This window comes from Mandrillus leucophaeus, unplaced genomic scaffold, assembly GCF_000951045.1.
Source record: "Mandrillus leucophaeus isolate KB7577 unplaced genomic scaffold, Mleu.le_1.0 Scaffold391, whole genome shotgun sequence".
Taxonomy (NCBI): domain Eukaryota; kingdom Metazoa; phylum Chordata; class Mammalia; order Primates; family Cercopithecidae; genus Mandrillus; species Mandrillus leucophaeus.
In genome coordinates, this window is record NW_012104154.1 from 1,970,320 (window position 1) to 1,982,405 (window position 12,086).

A 12,086-nucleotide genomic window follows, 5' to 3' on the forward strand; every position below is an offset into this window, starting at 1 on the left:
CGATGTCCACATGTGGCATCTGGGCATGGGGCCGCTGGACACTGCAGACTCTCGCGTTAACAAAGTTTTACACAGCTTTCCTACATATTAACCATCTGTCAACATTAAGAAAAAATGAAAACAAACTCTACTAAAATAAAGAAAGCATAAACACCAGAGCAAGGTAATAGGCTACAGTGTTTTCTTTCTGGAGTGATGAAAATGTTTTGGAATGAGATAGTAATGGTTGCACAACCTACTGCATGTATGATACTAAAAGCCACTTAACGATATACTTCAATAGGGTGAATTTTATGGTATGTGGTATGTGTGTTATATTAAAAAAAAGTAGCAACAGAGCAAAGGCCAGTGTAAAGGAAAGAACAACCATTCCACGTGTCTGGCAGTAAAGGTATCTGCCTGAAGAGGGGTCACGTCATAGGCTGCGAGGAAGAGATGGAAAACCCATACCAGGCAATGACAACAGCCTCCCGCTGACTCCAGGCTCTGGAAGTGTGCTTGGAAAAGTGAACTCCTGCAAACATCTGGACTGGCTCTGTTTCTAGCCCTGGCTGGTTAAGAGACACTATAAACAATAGCTCAGTTTGTAAAAACAGTGTCCTGTTGAGCAACTCAAAATAAACTTGGCAAAGCCTCTCAGATCTGCGAAACTTAAGTAAGAGTTACGGCAGCATGGTTCTTTCCTCTCCTTCAAATACTGAAAAGATGATGAGGCGAGTGGGATGAGAGATCCGGAAGATTTTACAAATGGAAGCTATGATGATGCACAGAAGTGGGAAGATATATATATATATATATATATATAAATGAAGTTTCTAGATAGTATTCTGTTCCCTACCCCAGACTGTTCTCTTCTCACTCAACTCGCAAGAGGATTTCCTTAAGAGAACCAGTATCAAACCAGGCCCAGAAGGAGTTTGAGATCTGTGAGCTGTCCACAGACTTTTCACTTCCTCTTTCGTTACGTGGCTAATCCTTGTAAGCACAGTATTTTAACACCGAGTTGCTTCATTCACACGTTCTCCTCTGCGTCTCTCTTTGGTACAAAGCAGTAATAAGACTTTAGCTGTTGCTATCTAATGAAAAGAGAACACAGGTGGATTTACTATGAAATGAATACACTGGCATCTGAAGGAGGCGACTGTCCCTCATCATGAAGTATGTGTGGACAACTGTCCCGATGCAGTTCGAGAAGAGACTCAGTGAGAACGGCGGAGCCATCACTCAGACCCAACACCAGCGTGTGCAGCTCATGAGCCTGCTCTGCGAACACAGCTCTCAGCCGTCCCGCTGGGGCAAGTCTATTGAAAACAACAAATTCACCTGCCTCATGAAGGTAACGAAATGAATGGGAATTTTACTGGCTTGTCCATTTAGTAGGTATTTAATTTATACATTTGTTTTAGTTTTCCATTTGTATGAGAACTCTAATAACAAACACGTTATGCTTAGTTTTGTGTTTGTATGTATTTAAGGAACGTCACAACACAAACGATGAGGTGGTAAAGCAGGCAGTGGGATGTTTTCCCTGTCGAGAGAGTCTTCATGTCCACAGAGTTATTCCTGAGGGGACATCAGCTGCATTACCTCACCTCACAAGATAAGCAGCTCCAGCCTGATCATTCATAATCTGACACGTTTCTTTAGGAAGCTCAGATCCTGGGGCTTGTTTTATGTTTTTGTTAATGTAACTGACTCTAGAAGGCCACAAATTTTATGCAGTTCTCCACAAATCTGTTATTCCAGATTATGTGGCTCAAACATTTGGGACATAGGACAGCTGAAGCCAGGTAGGCAGCAGAGGCTGCCCGCACACCCGGTCTGTATACTGCACAGCCACGTGGCCTAGAAGAGCCTGCCTGAGAGGCTGTATAGGCAGATGAGGCTTAGGACAGGGCCTGGCCTCGGAAAGGCACATGATAGGTGGTAGCTGCCATTATGACCCCAGAAACCTGGTAGCATCGCTCATAGCTACAGCCTCTGGACAAGGAAGCAGAATCATGCCCATTTGCATTCTCAAATACATACTAGGTATATGTCAGACTTTTCTAAAAGCAGCAGCAGCAGCAGCCCACATAAAAGTCCAGATTCTTCTGAAAGCAGATGTCCAGCATCCCAGGACTTGGAAGAGGGGAGCAGGGTGGGTGGCATTCCACTGCCCCTCCTGAGTCCTTCCTGCCCAGGTTACTCCGCTGCTCTTCCTCCCCCTTTTAAAGAAACTTCTGTTGTCCCTGCATCACTGTAAACCCACGTACCCAGGGCAGGAAGCACTCTGGAGGGGTAGTGCTGCCAGATGAAAATGGGCAAGTGGTTTCCCTGGTGATGTGTTTCTTAGACAACTAGTAGTAAAATAACTTTTGGAAGATACAAGAGCATCCTAACTTCAGGGTGACTGCGAGTGGACTGTCCCTGAGCTGTGCTGTGGGGACAGTCAGCTGTCCAGGAATGTGTGTGATGCCCACACACAATGCCTCCCCCAACTACACATAGGAAAGCCTGGCGTTGTAAAACGGTGAGCAAGTAAGTTTTCTGCAAGGCTAATTTTTCAGAGGAGAGGCCAAGTATATTTAAATGCAAAGTGGTACAAAACAGAATAACTTTGGAGGGAGCCACATATTGACCCAATGGGAGGGCCTGCTGCCCGTTACCATGGCCAGAAGCTAGGAAGGACCTGGAGGATTAAGATTCCATGTTCAGAGTGGGTCACCAGCATCTTCCTTTCTACTCTCTTCTCTCAGGGCAAACAGACTTTTCTTAAAAAATAACATTAAAAAATTGCTTGGGGCAAGGGCAGAAGTGGTGTGGGGGGATTTCCTCAAGAAAATGGATACTTACTTGATCTACAATTTCCTGAAGCAGTCTGACATCTTGCTCGCGAGACCCAGTGCTCTCTTCCAGTTGCAGGTGAAAGGCTGGAGAAAGGGACTCCCCCACCACTTTTAATCCAGAAATCCTGAAGAAGGGAAACACACACACAGCCATAAGTTCCTTCCAGGCTCCAAGATCACTCACGGAGAAATAATGTTAGAAGTCCACAATGTCAAGGCACAGTGAATGTACAGAAGCTTGCGACTGATGGGAAGCATTATTCCAATTCCAACAAAGAAAGCGAAGCGAGGCACCCTGGGCGGTGCTTCCTCCTCTAAAAAAGTTTGCCTGTGATGTGGCTTCCTGAGCGCAGGACTGGGTCTCATGGCCCCAGCCTCCCACCAGGGAGTCTGTGCACCGTACTCCCGCCTGGGCGCCCCTTCTTATAGGTCCTCTGGGCCCCAGCTTGGTCTGTCATTCCCTTGCCATGTGCTCCCTCGCCTCTGATGTTTGTTCTTCCCTGTGCTGGCTGCACATGCTGGGGCCCAGCTCCAGCACTGCCTGCTGCTGGGGCCTTCTTCATCACCCACTTTAGGGAAGGCTCTGCTCCATCATTTGCTATTTTTCATCCTGTCTGGATCCTTCACAAGCTACTCACTACAGTTTATGTTATGCTTCCTTATTATCTATGTCTTTAGTTTTTATTTTGTTTCTCATTAATTACAGGGATGATTTCTAATATTAACAACATTATGCCCCATCTCTACAAACAAAGCAAAAACAAAAATACAAAAATGGGCCAGGTGTAGTGGCTTGCACCTGTAGCCCCAGCTACTTGGGAAGCTCAGGTGGGAGGATTGCTTGAACTCAGGAGGTCAAGGTTGCAGTGAGCTGAGATTGTGCCACTATACTCCAGCTTGGGTGACAGAGTAAAACCCTGTCTCAAAAAAAAAGAAAAAAAAAAAAACCCAACAAAAACCAAACATACATTATATTTTGACTAATAGCAATATGTTTAGATAGAAAAATGTCCTTATTTGCATGTTATGCTTTAGATTTTACTTGGATTAAAATTATTTTGTTTTCACTTAGGATTAACAGCACAAAAATCTGTAGCTTCTCAAAGACAGATCTTTAGGGGCCAAATCCTGTATTTTTAAATTAAATTAAATTAAATCCTGTATTTGTACTATAGCTGTCAGGAGATGCTATGCCACGTTATTAATATCCAGTCAGGTTCATTTAAAGTCTATTTTATCCTATGATAACAAATATTATTTGAGTTTTGACCTACCTCCTAGGACACAAATGTGATACATGTCTATTTGAAACTGGGCTAAACATTTTAGATCCTTTCATTTAGTTTGTTTCACCTAAAATGATTTGTTTTTCCCTCAGAATGAAGTAACAACAAAAAGCACTAGGTAGCACAACTGAATCTTCCCAGTTTAGGACTCGACAAGCCTTTACAGAATGACTACTACATGTTACAATAATGTGAATTCTGGAAACTCATCTGACCTGGCCTTCCAATCACCCTTGGAACATTATTAATTAGCATCTCCTTCCTTTAAATATAATACATCATGCTAGATCTCTCAATAAAGCAGCCTACAGGTCTGAATCATGGAATCTTGAGGATGTGGAATGTGAGGGAGCCGCCTAGGTTAGTTCTTTACTAATGTAGAAACTAAGCAATACACTTTCAAAACCCATTTCCTGTGTAAATTCTGACCATGTTAAACACATACATCAAGTATCTTTTTTTTTTTTAAGGTCATATATTCTCAGAGTATTAAAAAATTGCTTTCAGCCAGGTGTGGTGGCTCATGACTGTAATCTCAGCCCTTTGGGAGGCTGAGGCAGGTGGATCACCAGAGGTCAGGAGTTCGAGACCAGCCTGGCCAACATGGTAAAACCCTGTCTCTACTAAAAATACAAAAATTAGCCAGGTGTGGTGGTGGGCGCCTGTAATCCCAGCTACTCAGGAGGCTGAGGCAGGGAATTGCTTGAACCCTGGAGGCAGAGGTTACAGTAAGCCAAGATTGTGCCATTGCTATCCAGCCTGGGCAACAAGAACAAGACTCTGTCTAAAAAAAAAAAAAAAAAAAAATTGCTTTCCAAATAGCATTTCATATGAATCAAATGGCCTCAATTTTCCTCAGGAAATACCAAGCGGCCAGGCATGATGGCTTGTACCTATAATCCCAGCACTTTGGGAGGCCAAGGCGGGGGGGAACATGAGGTCAGGAGTTCGAGATCAGCCTGACCAACATGGTGAAACCCCGTCTCTACTAAAAATACAAAAATTAGCTGGGCATGGTGGCAAGTACCTGTAACCCCAGCTACTCAGGAGGCTGAGACAGGAGAATCGCTTGAACCCGGGAGGTGGAGGTTGCAGTGAGCTGAGATCGTGCCACTGTGCTCCAGCCTGAGCAACAGAGCAAGACTCCATCTCAAAAAAAAAAAAAAAAAAAAAGAAATACAAGGCACCTGAGGTCCAAATCTAACTTGTGCTTTTTGATCAAATGATCTCACCTCACATGCTGGTAAGAGAAGGAATTAAACAAAATGCCCTATCTCTGGTTGCCTAGATGCTGAATGTCAGATGAGTTTAATTAAAACCAAACGGACACAGTTGTAGCTTGAGTTCAGAGAAGCCATGTTTCAGAGTCTATTACATTACTCTTTAACGAAAGACTTTGCTGGACATATCATCTTATCCCAATGGATAAACAAGCACTGGACTAGCTCCCAGGGACAGAGCAATCACCAAGGTAGCCACGGTCTACACTGTGTGCTTACAGTCTATAGGGAGAACCAGACACCAATAACTACAATTACAATGAAAACAGAGGCAAACCAGCATAGGATGTTAACTTCGTTTTCCAAACTCAATCTCAGGGATGAGAGAAGTGAAAAATTAGAGAAAAATTGAACAAAAAAATTACTCAGAACTAAGCATTGAAGATACTGCCTCTGAAAATATTTATCTTTAATATATTTATTAGAAAATAAGAAATAAAACCAAAAGCTAAATGCAGGAAGCTGAAGAAGAGTAAGAACACAATGCAATGAGACAGTGCATAAAAATACGGAAGAAAACACTATGCTGAAAACACACAAAACCAAACTTACACAAATAAAAAGTTAAAATAATATGGATATATGAGAGATAATCAACAACTATCCCCAAACCAAAGGCTCCAAGCCTATACGGCCTTAAAGTGGCAGACCTACTCTCAACTTTTGAAGAAACGATCAAGCCGTGTTTTACTCAGTGGAGCCATGAAGTAGAAAGAGTGGAAAATAGCCAAATCATCTACTGAAGCTACCCTAATACTGACTCCCATGTTACATAAAATTGGTATAAAGTTATAGATCCATTTAAATTATAAACATAGATATAAAAAGTCAAATTAAAATATTAGCTAAATAAATCTAACAATGGAGAAAAACATATTATAATGAAGGGTTTTCTCAAGAATGCAAGGATGGTTTAACATCAGAAAATATTTCAATGTAATTCAGCCATAAGACAAATTTATGATTTACCTTAATAGATGTTAAAAAAAAAAAAAAAAAAAAAAAAAAGGATAAAGTTCAACATTTATTTACGATTTTAACAAAAAGTCTTCAAATTTAGGAATAATTTAGCCAGGTGCAGTGGTACATGCCTGTAGTCCCAACTAGTTGGGAAGTGAAGGTAGGAGGATTGCTTGAGTCCAGGAGTTTGAGGCTGTAGTGTGTTGACTATATCTGTGAATAGCCACTGCACTCTAGCCTGGGCAACACAGAGCAATCCCGTCTCTTAAAAAAAACACAAAACAAAATAAAACTAGGAGTAATTTGATAAAGGCTACTCACCAAAAACCCATAGCATGATGTTTTATATTTAATGAAGAAGTGCTTCTATACTGGGAATAAGAAAAGAATGTTTGCTATTATTGCCACTGTTCAATACAGATTTAGAGACCCAGACCAAAGCAATAAAATAACAAAATGAACTAAGATGTAAAAGCATTAGGAAGCAAAGAGAGAACACTATTATTGCAGATAACAGGACTTCTATGTACATCATCATAACAGAATGAAACAACTACTGAAAATAATAAGAGTTTAGAAAGACTCCTGGATATAAGGTCAGTTTAGAGAAAACAGTAATATTCTTATGAATTAACAATAAAGTAGAAAATATAAGAGAAAAGACAACTCCATTTACAACAGCAACAAAATCTATAGGATGTCTGAAAATCCCCTTTAAAGGTTCCATGAAGGTACAAGGGCTTTATAGGAATTCCATTAAAACACACAAAGGGAGATTAGTTAACTAAAGAGCTCTTGTTCATGATGACAATTCCCTCCACATTCATCAGAAAATTTAATGCAATTCCAATCAAGATTCTAGCAATAACTTTGGAGGAACCTGTATTCCAAAACAGTAATAAAAACAGACACTAGTGATAAACCTGTATTCCAAAACAGCAACAAAAACAGATAAAATAAAAACAGTCTGAGTAATGAGCAAATATACCAATGGAATGGAAGAGACAGTTCAAAAACAGATCTAAGTACAAATGGGAACCTGGTATATGATAGAGACAGCAGTGCCAACCAGTAGGAGAAAGGATGTTTTATACTTAGCTAGACGTTATTCAGAAATTGACCTCAGTAATCTTAAACTGAAATATTCTTCTCTTGACCAATTTCTTTCTCTAGCCACTATCTTGTTTCTCAGTACCTCTTTAGAGAAAAACTCCTCAAAACAGTCATCTAAGCTGTGTCCAACTGTCTGGAACCTCCTTCAAGCAGGCGTTTTACCCCACACTCACCTGAAACTGCTCACCATGTCATAATACCTTTACATGATGAAGTCAAAGGATCAGTGTTCTGTTATCTGGTCTGGCCTGTAAGCAGTGGCATATCACAGGCTGACCTCTTACATAAGCAATTTCTTCCCTGGATTCCAGGACTCTAGGCTCTTCTAGCCTGCGTCTTCCTCACTGGTCACTCTTTCTCGGACTAGTCGTGGCTAAGTTTCTGACCTCTTCACATTGAAATGCTTCAAATAATATCTATACCCCAAGACTCAAAAATTTGTCTCTAGCTCAGTACTCTTCCTCACACTTCAGACTTGCACATCCAGCTGCTGCTCTGCACTCCATGTCTGACGGGCACTTCGGGCTTAACACAACCACTGCTGACCTTCCCCAGTAAGTGTTTCTCCCAGTTCTATCCCTCTCTCTCACTAGCGACTCTACCTACTTACTTTGACCAAACCCCCTAAGCTCCACCTGGAGTCTTCTCTTTCTCACTCACCCTGCATATGAACTGCTAGATCCAGTGTGCTCTCCCTTCAGAAGACACCCAGACTTCTCACGTCACAGATCCCACCATGGTCAGAGTCACCATCACCTTTCGCCTGCGTCAATCTCCTAACTGGTCTCCCTGCTTCTGTTCTTATTGCTGTTCAATGTATTTTTTCACACCATGCAAAAGTAATTTTGCTAGGGTATCCGATAGGGTGTGTCACTTTTTTGCTCAAAACCATGCCAGGACTTTCTCTGTGTGTCAAAGCTCTCATCAGGGCTCACAAGTCCCTGTGTGTGGATGGCCCAGGACCCAGACTTCATCTTCCACTAGATTCCCTACTCCTTCCCTCCTGTAACTTTGACCTCTTTGCTGTTTTTTCACTCTTCTCTGTAACCATCTAGATACCAGCACGTTTGCTCCTGCGACCCTTTTGAATGCGTGTTTGCTATGAGGTGCCGTGGAGTCTTCCAACTGTGGATACTGAGTAGGCAACTGAGTGTGAGACCTGGAGCTGCAGTGGTCCAGGGTGGAGATATGAAGCTGGGAGCTGTCTACATACAGGTGTCATGAAATGATGTGGAGCTCCAGGTGTGGAAGAAGGTAATGAGAAGAACAGAATCACAAACAAAGCCTGGAAGAACAAGGTGTTGAAAGAAAGCCTTCAGAGACCGAGATGGAACCATTCAAAGATGTAAGAGGAAATCCAGGCGTGCAGTGTAGCAGAGTCCAAAGAAGGAAAGAGTGGTCACCTGTGCTGAAAACTATGGGGACATCAAGATGAGCTCTGAAGACGGTCCACTGGATTCAGTAGTCAGTGGAGACCTCCACAAAAACAGTCCAGATGAAGGGCAGTAGCAGAAGCCAGGTCTCAGAGCTGCCAGTGCAAATGAAGACGTGGAGATGATAGCTACTGAGAGGAGTAAAGACATGGGAAGTTGCAGAGGGAAATGTCGGGTGACAGGCAAGAGGAATTTAAAGTGGACGTGACTGCTAATCAAATGATGCAAAAAAGGGAACAGGCTGATGACAAAGTAGCAGGGACAAGCAAAGGCACTCAGTCCTTAAAAAAGGGCCTGTGGTTGTTGGAGCAACATTTATTGGTCTACAGGAGGGAAGACTGGTTCAGATACCATAGGCGTGTAGATTTGTCAGGAAATATGACAGAGTCCCAAGTGACAGCATAAGGCCAGGTTGTTAGCTGAAAGTGAGGGGAGTGAAGACAGAGGGTTAGGAATTTTGGAAAGAAAAAGTGTGACAGAGCTGGGGAAAGTGGAGGATTGGACTTAGAAACTAAGACAGGTTAACACCATAGAGTGAAGGGTATGTGAGGCTGCCGCTGATCAATTTCCAGTGACTCCAATACGCTAGGCTGTGTTGGCATATTAATATTTCACAAACCAATGGAACTGGAACCAATACAAATATATCTCCCTACCATAAATCATGCAAGAACTGCTGTTACTATCACACAGACACACCCAGAACTTTAATTGTCTCTGCCCCTTCTTTATCTGGAACAGCTGTGATGTACTCATTTATCAATTGTCCTTTTCTTTTAGTTAAAGTCTCCAGTTTCCGTATCTGGAACAGAGAGATGACTTTCATGACCAAGAAAGCATGTCTCACCTTAGGAAAGGCAAAAAGAAATACCTTGGGCAACGTGAAATCAGTTTCTATAAGACCAGGAATGTGCGTGGAGACAGCACCAACCTCGATCTTTTTTTAACTACAGAGGAATCTTAAAGAGTGACTCTTGTGTAGTTTAAAAAAAAGAAAGAAAAAAGAAACACTCACAAAATTTCACTTATTTTTCTTGTGTTAAAACTTAGTAATTTACTAAAAAGTAACACAGATGGTATGAACCCAGTCATCTAATTATGTAATATATAATGGCATCCCTGTATGTGTGCGGACATGGAGAGATGCTTCAATGTTTACCCTGGTTATTTCCAGTGGTAAGACGTTGGGTTGTTATTTTCATCTTTCTATCTTCTGTACTGTTGTAATATTTTATTAATGAGTTTGTTTCATTTTCAGAAAAACAAAGTCATGATTCTTTAAAACAGATGATCTGGTTCTATACAAATAAACCAATGTGAGTGAACTAAGTTTTTGGTTTCTTAGTTGCAATTTGGTCAAACTGACCCAAGCCTATAAATTTAAAACTTTTCATTAGTTGTTTAAGTGTGGTGCAGATAAACTTTATGTTGGTTGAAAATATATAAAACTCACCCTTGTAAAGCTTTATGAATTTGTCTGCACTTTTCCTTCAACACTGCAAAAATACCTAGATGAAAAAAATACATTTGAGAGTCTCCTTGGAACGTATGATAGTACTAACCTAAAAATATTTTTGAAGACCCAGATCAAGTTCATCAATTTAAAATGCTGCAAATCCTTCTACATACGAACAGAGCCAGGAACCCATGCTCCCCTGAAGGCCCAGGCTTCGTCTCTGGTGCATGCTAACTGGCCCCTTCTCACCTCACTATCCCACTTTTGACAAACCTGGAATGATGCTTTCAAGAGCAATCAATGCCTCTTGCTCTCATCAAGATCCTACAGGTAATCTGGCTAAGAATCAAAGGGCACAAATTTACTGCTTATTTCTTTATCCTAAACAATTTGGTAAAAAATCAACTGTAGTAATTTTTACATTCTTTTCTTGATATTTTCCTTTTTTATTCAAGGAAAATCCCAAAACTAAAGTATCTGAAGAGAATTTAGGAGTGCCAGGCCATCTGAGAAGCAAGCATATGAATGAGCACAGAGACATACATCTTTTGGTTCTCTGAATTAGTATCAGCGATGAAGATTCAGAAATACTTTACCGGGTAGGGCCTGCAGCTCCCTTTCTGTTTTAAGCTTTGCAGAGGTGGCCCTGTCATAGCCAAAGGCCACATTTTAAATCCTTAGACTTTTTATTTTTCCCACTGAGTAAGTTCTTTGCTGGTAAACCGGGCTTGGCTTCGGTACCAACTGATGATTCAAAGGCTAAAGGCGAAAACTCACAATATTTATAAAATTACACAGATAAAAAAGGAGAATGCTTCAGCTGATTTCTCAAAAAACTATTAACCAAATAAGGACTGGCTTATTTACACCAATGGAACGTTTAGGCCCAGAACTGGCTGAGAGCCCCTCCTCCTCCCAGTATCTCCACCCACTATCTGAGCCAGCCTTGCTTTGGCTCCGGCTCTGGCTCTGGCTCTAAGCACAGGAGAAAAGCTCTGACCCCAAGTCCCCGGGGCAGGAACAGCTTCTTCACTGCCACTCTTCCTACGAAGGCCAGATAGTGTAATTGCAAACCAGTTTTGTCTGGCAAATAATTTCTCCAGTAAGTAAATCCGTAACACAACTAATGTAACCTGCAATCTCTTTGATTTCTCGGGTTTTTCAAGGGTTATACCTGGATTCTCTTCCATGATGTTGAGGGCCTCAATTGCTGCAGCAGCTAACAGGGGAGGTAACGAAGCTGAAAAGCAGTATCCCTGGCCGGAAAGTCGCTGAGAAGAAACAAATCAGTTGAAGACACATATATACATTCTCTGCCCTTTCTAGGTAAACATTTTTAAGGCATCAGTTCTCTAAAACAACTACTGAACAGCGTGTACATGTGGTGACGGGGGTAAGATCCAGCCATAAATAAACATGATACGTGTAACAGAAACAAGATTTTTTGTTAAATGAGAAATCATTTCTAAATAGAAAGTATTTTGAATGATTCTTTAAAAATTGACATTTAAATAAAAATTGTGTGATAAACTAAGTAAAATTTTGTATTTCAAAGTTATATTTTGAGGTGACCAATGGAGAAATTAGTTTCAGTTTTAGCTCCTTTTTTAAAAAAGAACCCACCTGATGGTCAATTACAAAAGACCTGCCACAGCAGAAACCTCCAATAGAAGCAAGTGCATTCTCCATGTTGGCACTGATAAGATCAATATCATCAATCTGCCAGAAAA

General features: G+C 41.3%; 1 protein-coding gene across 3 annotated transcripts in view; it reads right to left on the reverse strand.

Annotated features, from left to right (window-relative positions):
- SPTLC1 (serine palmitoyltransferase, long chain base subunit 1) overlaps window positions 1-12,086 on the reverse strand; it is an 80,443-nt gene that overhangs the window by 4,478 nt on the left and 63,879 nt on the right. For all 3 annotated transcript variants that reach the window (XM_011991200.1, XM_011991201.1, XM_011991199.1), the window contains 4 exons: window positions 11,980-12,075; window positions 11,531-11,627; window positions 10,354-10,408; window positions 2,836-2,953 (listed from right to left, as the gene is read on the reverse strand). In XM_011991200.1, coding sequence (XP_011846590.1) covers window positions 2,836-2,953; window positions 10,354-10,408; window positions 11,531-11,627; window positions 11,980-12,075 — 366 coding nt within the window. The remainder of the gene's footprint in view (window positions 1-2,835; window positions 2,954-10,353; window positions 10,409-11,530; window positions 11,628-11,979; window positions 12,076-12,086) is intronic.